The 20,049-nt window shown below is 38.4% G+C and overlaps 1 protein-coding gene across 1 annotated transcript in view; it reads left to right on the forward strand.

The window, feature by feature from the left end:
* LOC122540544 (centrosomal protein of 164 kDa-like) overlaps positions 1–20,049 on the forward strand; it is a 214,084-nt gene that overhangs the window by 92,724 nt on the left and 101,311 nt on the right. The window contains exons 7-10 of the mRNA XM_043676409.1: positions 893–1,003; positions 3,757–3,834; positions 17,415–17,525; positions 19,099–19,572. Of these exons, the coding sequence (XP_043532344.1) occupies positions 893–1,003; positions 3,757–3,834; positions 17,415–17,525; positions 19,099–19,572 (774 nt within the window). The remainder of the gene's footprint in view (positions 1–892; positions 1,004–3,756; positions 3,835–17,414; positions 17,526–19,098; positions 19,573–20,049) is intronic.

A 20,049-nucleotide genomic window follows, 5' to 3' on the forward strand; every position in this document is an offset into this window, starting at 1 on the left:
GGTATATGTATGGAATGAGCTGCCGGAGGAAGTGGTGGAGACTGGTACAACTGCAACATTTAAGAGGCATTTGGATGGGTATATGACTAGGAAGGGTTTGGAGGGATATGGGCTGGGTGATGGCAGGTGGGACTAGATTGGGTTGGGCTATCTGGTCGGTATGGATGGGTTGGACGGAAGGGTCTGTTTCCATGCTGTACATCTCTATGACTCTGAGTTACCTGTAGATTGCAAAGAGCAATTGTTGGAGGCCACAATGTTGTATTAGTGACAACTGATGTGGAATTGGAAATGCATTTGAGGTCAAATGGGGCAAATAATATATTTCATCTGAATGGAATGTATAAAGAAGGCATGGTACAAAAGTTTCATACATTGGCACAGTATCACAGGATCTTTACAGTGTGGAATGAGGCCAGCTATCATTGTCTTTGTGCCATTCTCCTGGCCTTTCCCCATAAATCTGAATGTTATTTCTGTTCAAATAATCACCTAATGCCCACTTGAATACCTTGAATGAACCTGCCTCCTCCAACTGAAGATGTTCTAAATTGATCAATGTAAGACCTGACAGATGACTTGTAGAGATTTGTAATCTCCAATTTGCTGCAGATCAATTTTTGGTTCTTATTCCATGAAATATTCAGCCCTAAAACTACTGCCAATGTGTGGAATTATTTCTCACCTCTGCATTTTTCACTCAACTGCATGTCCCTACATATTGAAATTATATAACTTCAATATAACGAAACATTGGGTCTATTCTGTCATCTGATGTGAAATAACACACTTCCATTGTCATAGTATTTTCATCAGGATGTTCTCATATTTTGCATATTATTGCACATTCAATAATCCTATCCTGTCTTGGGGTTGGTGCGGGGTGCTAAAGATCCCTAAAACAGGTGGCCTTACAAGTCTTCTGGGAGTAAAGCCTGAAGAGAAGATTTCGATGAACTTGGTAGACTTTAGTGAAGATGACGATGACATGAGTGAAGAGAAGGTAGGCACAGAAGTCTTATGATCTATGTACTAAACTCGTAGTCCCAAAATGATGTTGCATTTTCACAATAGCAATATGTAGTGTGGGTAAGACAATGACACAATAACCCAGAGACCAGGCTAATGCTTCTTGAGACATAGATTCACATCTCACCATGGCAACTGGTGAAATTTAAATTTAATTATGACTGATAAAGATCTACAATTGAAAGCTAGTTTCAATGTTGGTGATTATGAAACTATCACTGATTGTTGTAACTTCCTTTCTGGTTCACTAATATCCATTTTGTGAATGAAATCAGCCATTCTTACCCTGTTTTGCCTACATGTGACTTCATACCTACAGCAGTGACAAATTAAGTTATTTGTGGTGAATATGTAATTTATTGATTAATGTTTCTCAGAATGTGACTTCTGGTTTTGGTGCTTGAATTTTGAATGTAGGATTAATGGAAAAATTACTGAGAAGCTCAAACATTCCTGAGATAATTGCCATTTGAGATAGTCCATGTTTATTTAAGGAGGACAGAGGTGGACATGTAAGTACTAAGCAGGGTGACCCTCTCCTGAGTCTTGATTCAGGCAAAATGTCTACAACTGTCTTCGTACAAGATTTAAGTTATTCACAAAGATCCCAGATCAAAGAAAGTTTGCTGCATATCCTAGCACCCAGAGCAAGGAGCATAGAGACCTTTAAGAACCAATGATGTTCTTGAGTTGAAAGCGCAAACCAGAATTTGTGAATGTGGTTCATGCTTGGAAAGAAAAGTCCAAAATGAACATGGAATGAAAACTGTCAGATCTATCTGGTAAAACTAGTGGAAGACATTGACAGTGGAAACCTCACAGTGAGAGAATGAGCTTTGGAAGTCAAACTGCCAAACTGAGTAACTGAGGAGAGTCAAAATGAATTGTGAGGGTCTGTGACAAATTGTAGTTTGGTCCTAGGAGAAGTGAAAGAACTCTCAAGATCCTGAGAAGTATGGGCGAATGAGATTAAAAACAGAACGGGAGGTGATCTGTTAAGATTTTTAGGTTTGAAGATTGTAGGTTTGCAAAATATGATGTTAAATTAGCAGTAATTGCTTTATTTAATCCTTGTACAGTAAACGATTTTGCTTAAAACATAATACCTAGTGGCAGAGCTTATTCATGAAATCACCAGGAGTTTTGGACTTCTTTGTTAAATAGTTGATGGTCTGCCTTGAGATTGTAACAAATTAAATTGAAGGAATCAAATAATTTGTGAGTTTGCACAAGAAAAAAACCTTGCTAGTAACCAGAATGTCATTTGAAGATCCATCCATTTCACAAGGCTCTATAGGGAAGGGAGCTGCCATCTTTATCTGTCTAAGCTGCCTATAAATAAAACTGTTCTGCACTGTGTGGTTGATTCTTGATGGTCTATGTCAGGACTTATCAAAAAAGGGGGTTCGACGGGGTGGTGAGAGGAAAAGGATTGGATTCCATTTTGGGTTTGCGAGCTCAGATGTAGCAGTGATTGCCTGTAGTGCTGCGTCTTCCCATAACTGTCATAGGTCTCTGACCAGTGTTGTCATTTATCTTCCCAAACACCCCATTCAGATGTCTCAGAGAGGCTGCAATAATTTTCAAATCTTGAAATGCAAACTCAAGCGGAAAAACTTTGAAAAACACTGCTGTAATAAGTGACAGTCAGATGTAAAAACATTATTCATGAGGAGGACTACTGTCACTCAAGGCAATCAGATGAGTACATAGTGTACCCCATATTTCTTTTAACAAGAAAAAGCAGAAACAGAGTATTGAGTTGGATGATCGGTCATAATGAGTGGTGGAATAGACTCAAAGAGAGACAAATGGCCTGCTGCTGCTTCTACGTTGTTTGGGCATCACCCAGTTATATTTGTTAAGGGTGGATTTAGTGGCCTTATGAAAGTTGACATTCAAACCAGGCCTTTGTCCCCAGTGGATCTACATACAGCTCCCAAAGGTAATGAGAATGTGAACAATGCATCATATCAGCATAATACTTTCTACAGTTTGTGATTTTTTTGGTGTTTTCTTTAGTTGTTAACTTACTATCAGTATTTCTATTATTGAATGTAAACTAAATGTTCCTATATGTTTCTTTTGGTGGAGATAACTGTTTAATCTGTCACTATTTGCACCATTGCCTCGGAATGAGTGAATCAATGTAAGGAATATCCAATGTGAAAAAAAATTAAAAGCCACTGCTCTCTTCTCCATCAGTCTTCTTCAGAAATGATAATAAAAAGAAGTAGCAATCTTAAGAAACTCTGAACTAGGTTCTATGCACTCACATATCATTGCTCTTACATTATTTTGTCATTGAACTGTGTAAAAACAACAAGCTTTGATCAGACAGCTTTTATGAAAATGGAATTGTTGCATAATGTTTCTGAATATTAATATCATATACATTATTTATGCAGTATTGGGTTGATATGCCTTAGTATGGCATTATGTAGACAAAAATAGATTCTTTCCTGCTGATTTCATGAACAAGTGTTTGACTGATGTTGCTTAGCTCTTGTCTTTGTTAATGCACTTGCTTCACCCTATATGCTATGTAATGGCATATTTCGTTCAACAAAGACATTAGGGTTCAATAGGAACTCTGATAAATCTAATGTAAATTGCTGCTTGAACAATGTGCACATATGGGATTTCTGGTATCTGGGGTGGGGTGGTTAGAAAATGATTTTGAGGAGTTCAGAATTAATATAGAATACAAATAATCTATTTCCACAGAGTGCTCCTGATAGTGCTCACCTCATGAAAAACCTGCACATAGATGTGGGGACCTTAGGTGATGGTTTTGAATATGAGGTATGTTTGAGTTTTTTTTTAAGCTTGTTCTATTATATCAAAAAACAAATACAATCTGATCATATTGGCATAAACCTAATTTTCTGACTTTCAATAAAATTGTATTATTAACTCTAAAATAATAGCTCTTTCAAATTCATAGTCTAAGAAACCCATACATCATCAAAGAGCTTGGGATGATTTTAGTTGGGCATGCAGTCTGAACATTTATTCAAGACATGTTATTGACAAATAATAAATTCATACGGTGATCCTTATTTTACCTTGATTCCACTGTTGCTTTCTCAACCCCTGCCTTTGCTTCTGATCCCATTCTCAACCAGTTTCCTTGTACATTATTAATCTGTAGCAAAAATATGTCACGAGTGGTGAATTTGAAAAGACTGCATACAACTTGAACTGTAAATGTGAAACCAGTGACTGGCAATGTTACAAGGCAATAATTTACTTCAGCAATTCTGTCGACATCCTAAACCACAGGAGCACAACTTGATTGCTTTATAAAAGTCAGAAAAACAGCAAGACTGAGCTGTTGCTTTCAACCTGTGGGAAGACATTTTGTCATTTTATAATAATACACACTGACGATCCTGTTAATGTAAAGTTGTTTGTTTGGACTAAAAAAAACTTGGAACAATCAAAGTTGAATTAAGCAATGTTAGACTGCAGTAAGGATTTTGTGCAAAAAAGAATTCAGTTGAATTAGATGCTCCTATTTAAAAGTAGGCTCCAGCTTTTCTAAATCTGTTAAATTTTTTAATTAATTGTATGTTAGGTGTGCTGAGTTCGCTGGAGATGTGGCACCTTGTACATTATAAGGTAATAATGGAGACAGTAATGATATAGGAACTGAGCACAAGCTTGACTTTGTAATGTTGTGTTCCCAGATTTTTATTTGTTCCCCAGGAACTGATTACTGGCAAATGCACTAGTTATAATTATTATAGCTACATATTAATTATAGAAGATTATTGCCTATTGAACCATTCTTATTGAAAAACTATGGAAAAATTACATCTTCAAATTCAGGCTTTAACATGGGATAAATATTTCAAAAGTGTTAAGATTAAATTTTTTGAGTAGCATAGTTAGTAAAGGAAGGTTTTGATTCACCAACTTGCTGTAGACATTCCTTCAACCTTTCCAGCAGTCTTACGAACACAATGCAAGTTGTAACATTCATTAGGTACAAAAATACAACCTTAAATTAAATTTTATTACAATAAACACATAGATGGCAACAATAATATTTTGGGAAAAAAAATTCTCACCCGATCTAAACATCATAAGATACAGTTTTGGACTGAGTGTCTCCAGTGGGGGGCAGTAAAGCGCAGCTGTAATAGCTGACCACATCCTGCATAATTGCATTGCAAACAGCTTTAAAAATGTAACATCTGTTGTTTGTGCTCGCCTAAACAAATACAGAATAAAGTCCATTCATAATCAATATACCTAATCTATGACATATGAAGTAGCAGAGTTAATTATTATTTCAACTTAAATCACAAGTTTTTTTTCTGCTGTTAACAACTATCATGCTGTCTGTCACCCATGGTTGCTTTGTCAATGCGTGCCAACTCCATATGTCATTGACTTGCAGTAGCCATCTGACTATTGTTTATGACCATTTGACCTGATCTTCACTATAGATACCAAATTATATTTGATGTTTCAAATATTGAAATGACACTATTTCAAAGAAGAACAGGCTGTCCTGGCAATATTTGCACCTCATACAACATCACAGAACAAGATACCTGTCCCTGTGCAGTTTGTGGGAGTACTGCCATACACTACAGCAATGTTCCAACTGCAAATAATTTTTGCCTTCGCCAATAATAATCTCCAATATGTTCTATGCCGCCCTTAGAATAATGATGGTCCTGCTAATTTCCATGGGATTTCCTTTGGGACATACACAAAGGTTCTGATGCACCTCTTGAGCAGGTGAGACCTGAACCTGGTCCACCTGGTTCAGAGGTAAGCACACTACCACTGCATCACAAGACTCTGTCCATTTGTTATGTACAGTTGGGTTGTAAAGCCTCAGCACCATAAAGCGATTGATTATTGCTTTGAACGTCAATGCTTCTAACTGAGCATTATGTATTTGACAAAGATTCCATTCAGTTAGGCTGCTCAGATAAATAGTGACTGCACTCATAGCTCCAGTTAAGCATAAAGCCAAGTGAAGAAGACTGGAAAAAACTTTGGAATCAGGGAGTATCAGTTCTTAGTGGATCTTTTATTGCATTACTTAAGTGAATACTTTAACCCTTTCAGAAGATTTTCTGACAGTAGAAAGTGCTCTAATATTGGAAATTACTCAATTTATCCCACTTACAGAAAATAGGTAAATCAGATCTGCAGAAATCTGTCCACCAGGAACAGACTGTACTGTACACTATTGACGTGTATAATTTTAAAAATGGTACATTGTTCCATTTTCTTCACAAAACCTAAATAGTCTGAGTTGGAAAGAACGTTAAATTTGATGCACTGAAGGCCTGGGAACAGTTGTGGGTCACCAAAGACATATGTAATAGCTGTGTTAGTCCTAGTGAGGTCTTGCATTATGATTGTGGATAAATAGATTATTGTGAGTGAATGATGGGAGACTACTGGTAGAGTATTGGAGTAGAAAGTGAGGTCTGCAGATGCTGGAGATCAGAGCTGGAAATGTGTTGCTGGAAAAGCGCAGCAGGTCAGGCAGCATCCAGGGAACAGGAGAATCGACGTTTCGGGCATAAGCCCTTCTTCAGGATTCCTGAAGAAGGGCTTATGCCCGAAATGTCGATTCTCCTGTTCCCTGGATGCTGCCTGACCTGCTGCGCAGAGTATTGGAGTAGCCAATCTGGGAACAATCTATAAAGGCACAAAGGGATGTTGCAGCAAGAAGTGGAGAAAGGTAAGTTCAGAGGTGATTTTATAGAGTTGGGAGGGAATGGTCTTTACTGCATAGGATATGTGGTGAAAAGATTCATATAGCATCTTAAATATTATGGGCACATTCTACACTGTTTGTCAATAAATTATATAAGGTAAGAGCACAGGGGAATAAAAAGAGCATCAAGAGAGGCATTGCAAGACCAACAGGAGAGTCATAGCACAGTGGGTGTGAGGAGCAGAAAGAGAGAGTTGGTCTGAGACTAGTTGGAGAGTTGACAGCACAGTGGGGATAAAGAGAGCAGTGAAGAAAGTAAGAGAGGGACTGCGAAAACAGCAGAGGGTATCCAGAATAAATCAATGCGTGACATTGCAGGAAACAGGGTAAGTGTATGGTTGGGCGATACTTTGCTTTTTCCTTCAGAAGTTAACAGATTAAAATTTTATTTCAGATCATTGTTGTGATAAGTGAACTTATTAATTGTAGTAAGGTTTACAATCAGCAGTTACGTTTATTAGCTATGACGTCTTGAGACAATGTGGGAGGTGAGGCAGAATCTGACCTGTCAGGGAAATACCATAGTTTACGAATAAAAATGGGATTGTGATGTCACAGGACATTGCTCAGAGACATAAGGCAGAATTCTCCCAATCTTAACCAGCATGGGCAATGCAGAGAAAGTTGTGAAAATGAAACAAAACCTGCATCTCAACATTGAGAGAAAGAAATCTGATTTTCCCCTTCAGGTTTAAATGGCAAGTTCTGAACACCATGAATGAGTGGTGACTATCTGAGTTCTAATCATCTCATTGGTAGCTAAACTCAAGTAATACCTATACAAGTCTGTATTCTCTCCTTCCTTGAGAAACTAGACAGTGCCAATTCCTGACTTGAAAGAGCGTTACCTGGTGCTGATAGCTAGCTGCTTCTCTGGGCTTCAGAAAACTCCACTTTCATCACAATTTTCTTGCTTACTCCATGGACACTGATCTCCTCCACCCTTTGTCCATGCAAATCAATATGGTCACACCACCGGCCTCACCACAACATTGGCTGCTTTCAGAACAATATACGCACGCCTTCAACCCTTCAGGGCTTCACTTTGGATTTTGGGTATTGACTTGTGTGCTTCACCGCTGTGGCTTTATGCACAGGGATACAGTTGTATATCATGCATCTACAGAGGATGCATCTTATGGCTGTTAGTTTCCTTTACTCACTTTAACATCCTCTGTTTCTTATATTGGTTTTCAGTACATGGACTCTTCAGTGCTAACTTACAGACAGCTAATCTATATGATTTGCAATTCTTTTTAACATCGTGTGAGATGTAGGCAGCTTGTCACAGTTCAGAGCACTGAACCAGTCAAGGGGGTGGATATGTTGCTGTTTGGCACCACACTACATCAATGTCAAATGTACAGCATGTACCAGCAGTTTATATTGCAAGCACACTGTATGTGCTTGAAGCAAATGACCATGTCTGAAAGTCCAAGTGGACCAGTTCTTAATGGAGTCAGAGGAAACAACAGTTAATCAGGAGATACCGCCACACAGACAGTAGGCTTCTTTAAGATGAGGTTCAGTGCGAGGACTGCTCCGGCAGGGCCTTACAGGGTCACCCAGACAGGATGTGCTGCATAATTGTGAACATCATTCATAACTGAAGCGGACAGAGAGGGGGATGTCCTGGATGCAGAGGAAATGGAGAATCACCTGCAATCTTCTGAAAATCCATTTGTGCAAGAAGTCTCATTAGTTGCAGTAGTTTGATTTCCAGGTTTCAGAACTTGAGCAGCAACTTGTTCACTGTTGTGTGGTCATGTGCTGGGAGCTTTGTGGGTACCATGTTTATAGATGTGATCACTCCACAGCTTAGGGAAGTTAAGAAATGGTTGACCGCCAGACAGTCAAGCAGAAGCAGGCAGTTAGTGCAGGAGTTCTCTGCACACATGAGAATCAACTTTGAAAGGAAGGGAGATCTAAGAATATTTGATGTGGTTTGCACCATTGAATGTGAGAAGCCAGGCAGGACCTGGTTAAATAAAAGCAAAATACTGCAGATGTTGGAAATCTGAAAAAGAAAGAGTAGATGCTGGAAAAATTCAGCTGATCTGGCAGCATCAGTGCAAAGAAAATCTGAGTTGATATATCAAGTCCAATATGACACTTCTTCAGAAATGGAGTTGGAATTGAGGGTCTGTGTAGCTGCCCTATTCTCGTTAGAGGTTTGCAGTGTCTGCATAAGAGAGGGAATAAACTTTGTAAATGTGGTAAAAGCTTGTGCAGAAAAGAGAATGTGTTAGCATTGATGGTAGTGGGAAAACCGAGATTAACAGCACAGTGAAGCATGCAGGGTGGTTGTTCATTGGAGGTCTCTGCATACCCACATAAGAGATCATGATCCTCTCTGGCTAATTCATGCATTTTCTCCTCATGTAGGATGAAGACTCATGGTGGGTTAGCAGATGTATGTCTTCATCCTCTCAAGCGAGTTGTGAGGCTTTTATTTTCCTGGAATGAGACTGAAGGAGCATTGTGTTTTATGGAAGTGGATGGGTGAGCCATTAGTAATGATGCAGCGACAGGACAGATGGTGAGGTGCTCCCACTTTGTAAATAAGTAGCACAGAGGGCTGGAGGTATGAGTAGTTTGGGAGGGCGAGGTATGTGAAAGCATGGACATGATGCATGCAATAGTGAGTGTTGGAGTCCCTGAGCCTTGATGAGAGGTGTCTGCATTGGCAGAGTTTGAGTGAATGATAGCTCTGAGAATGAGAGAAAGAAGAGAGAAAATGGTGGCACATAACATTGTGGAGCACATAAGATCACTCACGTTCTTCCTTCACTCCTGCGAAAAGTGTTTCACGCAGGAAACTGCACTGAATCAAGCCTACGACCTTAGCTCAGGCTGCTTAGCATGGTGACAAGGCCTCCCTTGGCAGTCACAAGAGAAAGATGGCCCTCCTTTCTACCATCCTGTCTAGCAGCACCTCCAGGTCTACCTCAGTGAAGTGGGATTCGAGCTTTTGTTTCTAGGCTGTGTCCTTGGGAATAAAAAGGAGTACCAGAAAGTGAAGACCAGTTCCAAGCTTGAAGTGCCATTAAAGTAATTCAGTCCCAAGGATAAACAACTGGCAGGTAAAAAGACTTTTAAAATATCAAGTTTTGATGACAAGTAACATGTGAATCTTGTTTTTTTTTTTGGATTCTGGTAGGTATATTCAGTAGTGGTATGGTTTATCAGTTTTAGTGAGTTTTATGGTATTAATAAAAGTTTATTAGCAGTAACAAGGTTTTTAATCTGTAGTGGAATAATTGGGATGCTGCAGTCTCTAGAGTGCACATCCTGTGGTATGTGGAAATTATGGAACCATTTGTGCAAGAAGTCTCATCAGTTGCAGTAGCTTGACCTCCAGGTTTCAGAACTTGAGCAGCAACCCCTAGTTCACTGCTGTGTGATCATGTGCTGGGAGCTTTGTGTACCATGTTTATAGATGTGATCGCTCCACAGCTTAAGGAAGTTAAAAAATAGTTGACCGCCAGATAGTCAAGCAGCAGGCAGTTAGTGCAGGAGTTCCCTGCTCACAATCCCCTCTTCAGCCAGTATTCAGAACACTGATGAAAGTAATGGTACATCAAGGAAGTGTAACTCAGAAAATGGAAAAAGCAATAGTTATAGTTGATTTGCTAGTTAGGGGAATATACAGGCATTCTAAGTAAATCCCACAGTAGTGTGTTTCCTGGTGCTAAAGTCGAGGATGTCCCTGAACATCTTTAGAGCACACTGAGAGGGCAGGTTGAAAAACTCGTTGTCCATGTCATTGACATAGGCAGAAAGAGGGATGTGGGTCTGCAGTCAGAATTTAGGAGACAAAGGAGGAAGTTAACATGCATCTTGAAACTAGTATTGTCTGGATTGCCACCTTTACTAAATGCATATATAAGATAAATAAAACCTTAATTTTATTGCATTAAAGAAGGGCACCACCAACAATGTAGCATTCCCTCAGTACTGCATTGAAGTGACAGGCTAGATGATTTACTCAAGTAACATGGAACACCTTAAACATGTAACCTTCTAGTATGGGACAGTTTCCAGTCATTCCCCAATGCAGTCTTTAAACCCGGACTTATCTGGCATTGTTGGCTATAATAACTTCAAAGCATCATATTTCGAAAGCCTTTTAGAGAGTCTACCACAGTTCAGAATTTTTAATATTTGGAGATGAGACCAATTTAAATCATTTAATTTTGTTTTCACTTAGTCATACTGGAATTGTATTGACCCAAGATATACATCAAGTAATAACCCGAAACTTATTTATAAAGTTCCAATCCAGTCTGAAAATATATATGTTCACTTATATTGTGGGTTTCTTACCACTGTGGGAGGCAAGCATAATTGAACTATTTACCTTTTCTTGATATATCAGGTGTAGGACAGCTCATTTGAGTTATTATATATGAGCCCATTGTCCAAGCAGCTTGACCTACAGAAGATGGCTAAGAAGGAAGTGGGTAACAGGGAGAAAGAGGGAGAATTGGGAGCAGCCTGTTATCTCAGTGCAACTGCGTTGTCTTAAAAAACAATAGCTCGATGCCTTGCACATTTTAAATTGGTTTGCAAAAAATCGTTTACATTTGAGAGACCATTAACATGCCTAAACATGTAAATTACCATGGAAATTAACATTTAATATTCAAAGGGATTTCCATTATAATTCTGAAACAAAATTTTGTGATTGAGTCTGTCATCCTGTACCAGTAAGAATCTCTTTTTGCTTAAATTGCTTTCCTGTGGAAAAAGACTGCTGTTTGGAAATGAAAAATGAAACAATATTCATTTGGTTATGGAGATAATGGAGTATTTAGCTGGATTCCAATGTTCAGTCTAATGACAATGTTAATAAGAACAAAAACTAAGTTATTTTGACTGTAATTTGAATCCAAAACACATCTTTTTTTTTAACATGTGCGGTGAAGTTTATTGGAATTGATTTTGTTCTTCTCTCCTTCCACTGAAGATGGCTGTCATGGCAATATCTGTATACAATTGTGCACAGTTCTGGATATCAAATCATACACACATCAAAGGACTAACGATTGTGACTCAATTGTTTCAGATTTATTAAAGAATTCATTGACAATTGATTACTAGGTATTAATTTTGGCAGTGATTGCATCTCATTGAGTTGTTTGGAATAACCTTGCAAAGCATAAACTTTGATCTGCTCATGACTGTCAGTCATCTGAATTCTGAGATAATAGGAACAACAATTAATATGAACAATTTACAGTGGCTTAAGTTTTCTCAGTCAGGCCTCCTTTTTCTTCTTGTCCTACACGTCCTGAAGACATTAGTTTATATTGCAATACCATTCCATACTAAACAGTAGACCTCTGATAACTTTACCCAAAAAGGCCATTCAAATTTAGTTCTGGGCAGTGAATGCAAGCTAGCTATTCAATTATTGATTTGAAACTCATTCTGAAATTAGATGCTGCCTTTGCTGATGCTTTCTAGCGTGGAATTTTAAATGTTTCAATAAAGACATCTTTAAATACATATGTTTTCACCTATAATGTAGTATTGCCTTTGTTCAAAGAACATCAACTTGCATTTGTGTGGAACCTTTTAATATAGAAAAACCAAGAGAGAAGATGCCATGGAGGTAGAAGCAGGTGCTTGTGATGGAGAAGGTATGGACTCAAAGGTTCAACTTGAGGCTGAATGGGATGTCAAGGTTGTAAGCTGTCTATTTAGTTTGATATCGTACCCAAAGAGGGGAATCAAGTTGCTGACAAGGGAACAGAGTTTGTGGCAAGTGCTGAAGACATATTTCTGTTCCAAACCTTTAATTGAAGAAAATTGAGGCTCATTCTGCACTGGATGTTGGACAAGTAGATAAATGATACAGAACCAATGAAGGGATTGGAAAAAGTCATGGTAAGGCAGAGATGGACTTGATTACTGCACATGTAGATTATGTAGGGGCTAAGAATAGATTCTTGATGGATTCCAGAGGTAATAGTGCAGGAGTGGGAAGAGAAACCATTGGAGGAAATTCTTTCAGTATGATTGGATAGGTACACGTGAAAACAACAAAATACATATTGTGGCATGCATGCAATTTGAAGTCACTGGTATGTTCCCTTTAAATGTATTGAATTTTTAATTCTCACATACTTAATATGTGGAATGTCACATAAAGTCTGAAAGTTCTCCAGCTGAGCTTAGTGGAGAATCATACAAAAACAAAATGATTTTCTCTGCATTTTATTTTGAACATAGAATGGAAACTTATGAAGTTATTAATTGCATTTGCAATTTTCAGTGTTTTCTAGACAACCTGAGATTTCTATGTAGATGTTTTTAATGCTGCCTTACTCACAGGGTTAAAGATTGTATCTCCAGTATACTCTCCAGCTGTGGTATAGATGAAGTACCACCCCTGCTGACAGAACGAATCGGGTAACAGTAATTAGATTTTTCCCTCTGGGATTTACAAAAAGCAACACCAAATTAATTCCTAGTTGCTTGAGCTGTTTAATAATTATCTGAGGTGTGTGTGAGTGTGAAAGGAAAAGAAATCTACTGCAGCATTTTCTTCACCATCAGTGTTTTAAAATCTATTTAGTTACTGGTTTATATCCTTATGTTTCTAGGTTTAGCCTTTATCTAGTATTCTTTCAAATATTTTGGATTTTTAGTGTTTTTAGTGGAATACCAGAAAGGAAAGATACAATTATCTTGTCAAGATCTTACATTTTATTACAGCAGATTTGTAGAATGGTGCTGGATGATTTGCATTTATGTACCTTAGCAAAAAAAAAATTCCTCAGATTGCATGTATGAAATTCTTACCTGGTGTTAAACACACTGCAGCAGAGGATACTACCAGGATCGGGACACACTTTGCTTTAAAACATATTGAATTTTCTGTCCATTCTCAGTACAGGGGGCACAATCGAACAAAGAAGAAATGAACGGAAAGTAACTTTTGAGTTTACACTCATAGTTATTACACAGAGTTGCATAGAATTTACACGACAGCAATAGGGCAGTTGGCCTAACTGATCCTTGCTAGAGTTTGTACTCCACATAAATCTCACATGACCCTTTCAACTTAAACTTCTATTCCTCTTGATGAAGGATCCTGCCCGAAAGCTCATCTCTCCTGCTTTTTGGATACTGCTGACCTGCTGAGCTTTTTCCAGTGCCATACTTTATCGATTCATTCCTCTTGTTATGACACAACAACAGACAGTTCAACCAAATCAGTCTTCCTACCTTTGTGTTCACAACAATGTATCATTAAAACCTTTAAAGATTCTCAAAGTTGGTCCCAATGATTCCTAAGCAGACTTTTGGATAACAAATCCCAGACTCTGTGAATTGTCAATTCCAGACACTGGTTTGAATCTTAAACAAACAATTTTGCAATTTATTAATGATATAGTAACTTTAGCAGGGTAAAATTAAACAAAGTAATCTAATTGGCCTGAGCTATAAATTCAAAACTGCTTGTTTTCAGCTCTATTCATACAAAAGACAGACAGATAGGCAATCAGACATACTTAAGGGATATGTAAAAGAATAACAAAACTGGCCAGATTACTGAAGTAGTTTTCATCATGCATTATTCCACTGGCATAGATGATTTATTTATTGGAGATGTACAAAAGGATCATCTTTTCAGTTCACTCAGATAAAGGCAGTAATGCTTACAACTTAGCTTTCTTTTCTGAGTTTCCAAGAGCTGCTGTTGGGAGGTTAGGCAAAGAGCTAACAAACCTTCATGCTGTAGCACCAACATTCAGCTTCCTTTTTCCAACAAAACTTAGTCCAAACCCAATTCAAACTCTGACCACTCCCTGATACACTGACAATCTCCTCCACAAGGTCCTAGTTGCCAATCAGCACCTGCCATGTGCTTGAATATTAAGGTCATTTTCAGACTTGCTGGAGCCAATTCCCAGACACTGACCTTGTTAATATCCAATTTCTGCAATATATTTAGATATAATGCTCTTCCCCAGTGACAAAGTATCTGCAGAATCTTGACAAGGAACTAATCTGTAATTGACTTCTAGGCTAGCCTCATGAATAAACCAAAGCTTGTTTGGTCTGTTTTCCTTCTAACACAAGCTGTTATGTACAGTTCAAAAGCCATCTTTACTTCACAGTTCCCAGGTCCCAGCTCCAATCCAAAATTAATAAAAGAATAAAGTAAAAATAATGAATAATCGGCAAGGATTCCAATGCAGTAATCTTCATGTATTTACCTAACTTACCTTTAAATGCATCTCTGCTGTTTTACCATGTGGTGCCCAGTTCTGGATTTTAACCACTTTTTGGGTAAAGAAGAATATCTGTAAATTTTTAATAGTTACTTGATCTCCTGTGGCATTGTTCAGAAGGACATACAATATTAGGAGAACAATCTTTAAAACTGGATTCATCAGAATTTCTGCCACTGGGTCTATTTGTGAAACAACAACTTGTTTGCCCTGTCTAGTGATGATGGTGGACCCTTTGTGTATTTCCAGCATTTTATTTTTAGACAACCTTTTGTGAACTTCCTTGGCAAAGAATCAAAGTTAGGGACTGCCAACTTTCTGGAGAAAGAAGTAAGATCCTACTGCATTATATTTTTTACATCAAATGTATTCCTTTGTCTCATGAAATGTGAAGAAGTAGTAAACAAAACAAGATAGTCACACTAAGATAGCAATATCTATGACTTCAGATTCATATTACAAGAATTATTGCAAGACAAATATCATCTGCACATTTTTTAATAGATTTGGCACTTACTGAGAGATTGTATACTGGAGTAACTTCCACCAACTAGTTTGACAGCTAAAGACAAAACCCAGACTGCATCTGATTAAGGAAATTAAAACTAGATATGTGACCTTCAAAAGATCTCTTATTCATACAGAGGACAAGTTAATGGAAACTCTTGCCATTGTATTAATCAATCTGATGATCAGCATATTCCTTTGAATTTTAATTTACACAGCTTTTGTCCATGGTTTGCCCCCTTACAAGAAATTTTAAGATGCAACATCCCATGGTACAGCTTAGGTTGTGTTCTTCATGCCCCTTATATTCTCATTAATTTGAAATGTAATTTGAGAATAAATTTAGTATTTTAAATGACAAAAATATTTGTCATTTTTCACTGAACTATAGTTAGTAATTTTCAGGTCTCCTCATGCAGGTTTATGAAATTGCTGAAAGTACACTTGCAAATGCTGGTATGGAATTGAATTGAATTGAATTTATTGTCACATGTACTGAGGCATAGTGAAAAGCTTTGTCTTGTAAGCAATACAGGCAGATCAGATCGTTAAATAGCATAGATAAGTAAATAATAGGTAAACAGAGGCAAAAACCAAAACACAGGGACAGGGGAATGCTAGGAGTTTCTGAATCCATTCAATATTCTAACAGCGGTAGGGCAGAAACTGTTTTGAAACCGGCTGGTGAGTGTGTTCAGGCTTCTGTACCTTCTCCCCAGTGGTAGACGTTGGAGAAAAGCATTGCCAGGGTGGGATGGATCTTTGAGAATGCTGGTGGCCTTTCATTGACAGCGTATTCTATAAATGGGAGGTTGGCCTTTGTAATTGTCCGGGCCGAGTTCAATACTCTCTATAACCGTCTCCGATCTTGAATGGTACAGTTGCCATACTAGATAGTGATACATCCAGACAGAATGCTCTCGATGGTGCATCTATAAAAGTTGGCAAGGGTATTTGCCGACATGCCAAGTTTTCTCAGCTGCCTGAGGAAGAAAAAATGTTGTTGGTCTTTGTAACCAGTGCATCCACATGAAGAGTCCAAGAAAGCTTCTTGTGGATGACCACTGCCTGGAGCTTGATTCTCTCCACTTGTTTCACCGCCGAAAGTCAAAAATGAGTTCCTTGGTTTTGATGGCATTGAGAGCTAGGTTGTTCTCATGCACCATCTTTCCAGGTCTTCCATCTTCTGTTTGTAGTCTGTTTCATCGCCATCTGAGATTCGACTGACTATGGTGGTGTCATCAGCGAAGTTGTAAATGGCATTAATCTGGTATTTGGCGACACAGGCATGGGTATACAGTGAGTACAGTAGGGGGCTGAGTACACATTCCTGGGGGGCACCAGTGTTGAGTGTTCGTGAGGATGAAATATTGTCCCCAGTCTTCACTGATTGTGGCCTGTGGGTCAGGAAACTGAGGATCCAGTTGCAGAGGGTGGGGCATAGTCTCAGATTACTAAGTTTAGTAATCATTCTCGAGGAGATAATAGTGTTGAAGGCTGAACTGAAGTCAATGAGTAGGATTCTTCCATAGCTATTCTTGGTGTCAAGATGTTCGAGGGAGGAATGAGGGGCAAGTGATATGGCATCTGACGTGGATCTGTTGGTCTGATAGGCCAATTGGAGTTGGTCAAGAATAATGGGGAGGTTGGAGTTGATTAATGACATCACCAGCCTTTCAAAGTACTTCATGACCATCGTTTTGTGTTATGCTGGTTTTGTATTCTGATTGTTTACATGTGTACAGCAGATGTGAAAAAATTAGATCATAGAAATAATATAATAGGTTTCACACATAGGGCTTAGGTAGTCATTTGTTTGCCATTGATTATGCTGTACATGTTTATTGTTCATTGATATCACCATTGGATATTTACTTCAGGAAAGTGCAGAAATTGATGAGGATGCAGATCATGACCATGTTGAAGAAGGGACTGAACCTGAGCTTCAAAACCTCCCAGGGTCTGATGAAGAAGCTGGAAGTCAGAAAGAGGTGACTTTTGATTAGCTGTGTTGGCATCACAAGACTAATGTCACTGAATATTTGTAGCCTGACCTTCGTAATTCCCTTCCCACCCATTACTAATTATCCTATTTCTCTCTATTTCTGGATTATAAGCTTTAGAGCTTTTCTTTTGTAGATGGGTTGGTGGCTGTGTACATAGAATTGGCAAAGCTAATTCCTAGATTCAGAGAAAAACTGAACGACCACACCAAATTTGGCTGGCTGACCAACAGTTGGTATGTGCTCAAAAAACAGAAATTGCTGGAAAAGCTCAGCAGGTCTGGTAGCATCCGTGCAGAGAAATCAGAGATAACATTTCGGGTCCAGTGACCCTTTCTCAGAACTTGCAAGAATTAGTTCTGAGGAAGGGTCATTGGACCCGAAAATCTGATTTCTCTGCACAGATGCTGCCAGACCTACTGCGCTTTTCCAGCATTTTCGGTTTTTGTTTCTGATTTACAGCATCCACAGTTCCTTCAGTTTTTAGTTACTACATGCTATTATTTGTGCAATTCATTTCGGTTCTGTGCACCAGATAGTCAAAAAGCTTACTGTCTTCTAGACTGAGTTTATTGCTTTAAAAAAACACGCCAAGAATTCTTGGTAAGGTCAAATATATTCAGCAAGGTAATACATTGTCACACATTAGTTTTCTTCACTGTTTCTAGTTTAGAAATCTGGAATGACTGAGCTGAAATGGAATCCATCTACATAAAAATGTTTTGATATGTAACTTTCAAAATATAGTCCACTTTCATTAAACCAGGCAACATACTCCATCCTTGTAAAAATTATTTTCTCTGCTCTCTGGCTATTCTGTCCATGTGTGGGAGCCACTAACATTATCTGGAAAAAGGAAGCTCAATTTTATACTGGTATAAAATTCTTCTCCTCCTCCCCTGAAATAAGCTCTAGCACGTATCACTTCAATGCCTTTTAAAAAGAAATGACTGGAGACTTAGCATCTCTGGTACCCAGTTTTTTTAACTTACGCTTAACCTCTGAATTATAAACCCTGTGGTGCTCAATTCCATTCTCCACTTGTCACATTTTTCATATTGGTCTGCAGAAATCCATTGACTGTTTATAACATGCCAAATTCCATATTCCATTCTTTTCTTCAATGTTGACTGAGTTTATCTGCAGTGAATTACATCCAACACAGCTCAACAAAATATTATCTCTTTTTTTTTAATGAATATGACCATGTCACGTCTCTCTTTGAAGTTGTTCCACACAGCACATCAGTCACACTTGGGATGAATTTGCCCATTTGTGTTGATGTATGCGACAACATTATGCATGCCACATAGCATATGCCTGTATTGTGTAGTGGTATCAATGGATGCTTTAACAAAAAAATCCAAGCAATACAGTTAAAGTTTATCAAACATTTATGTTTTTCTAACCCTTTAAACCTATTACTCTCAATAATTGTAAGCATATTTTACTTCAATGCAACTTAGAGAAAGTGATTTTAAAAAAAGGTTGGCATTGGCTGCTAAGCAGAACTTACTGACCTGTTGTTTTTGGTGATTTGCAACTTGCAAATGCAAAACAGGTATCGTATGAGCAAAGCCAGGAAAGAAGTCTACCTGGAAGTGTGCTTGACTCAGAAAGTCGAGATGTGCAGCCCCCAACCCCAAACAAGTTAACCCCTGATAAAGAAGCTGATAATGACATTGACAGTATTGATGAGAAATTAGACATCCAAGATAAAAGTGGGAGTGACACAGAAAATGATGTCATTCTAATGCAAGCTGAAAAACCAGGTGTCAACGAATGTTCAATGGCAATTAACGGAGAAGAAAATGATGAAATTGGAGCTGGAGATAGTAAATGTGATTCTGTGGGTAACTCGTCAAAATTGCCTCCAGTTGATGGTGAAGATGTAAAGTCTCAACATAAGAATGGGGATGACCCCAAGTCGGGCTGTGTCACCAAAGATGTGAAAATTAAGGCAGACAATGGATCGAAAGATGGGGACAAACAAGACTCCATGATGACTCGCGGTAATCCTCATGAACCTCACAAGGTATGATACATAACAAATGAAATAGTCAACCCTGTTCACTTCCCATTTTTTTGCGGACTTGTATCAGGTTGGAAAGGACTATTTGCATATTAGTTTCTCTGAATGATTCATAGAGTCATAGAGATGTACAGCATGGAAACAGACCCTTCGGTCCAACCTGTCCATGCCGACCAGATAGCCCAACCCAATCTAGTCCCACCTGCCAGCACCCGGTCCATATTGCTCCAAACACTTCCTATTCATATACCCATCCAAATGCTTCTTAAATGTTGCAATTGTACCAGCCTCCACCACATCCTCTGGCAGCTCATTCCATACATGTACCACCCTCTGCGTGAAAAAGTTGCCCCTTAGGTCTCTTATATCTTTTCTCTCTCACCCTAAACCTATGCCCTCTAGTTCTGGACTCCCTGACCCCAAGGAAAATACTTTGTCAATTTATCCTATCCATGCCCCTCATAATTTTGTAAACCTCTA

Source organism: Chiloscyllium plagiosum, chromosome 35 (genome assembly GCF_004010195.1).
Source record: "Chiloscyllium plagiosum isolate BGI_BamShark_2017 chromosome 35, ASM401019v2, whole genome shotgun sequence".
Classification (NCBI taxonomy): domain Eukaryota; kingdom Metazoa; phylum Chordata; class Chondrichthyes; order Orectolobiformes; family Hemiscylliidae; genus Chiloscyllium; species Chiloscyllium plagiosum.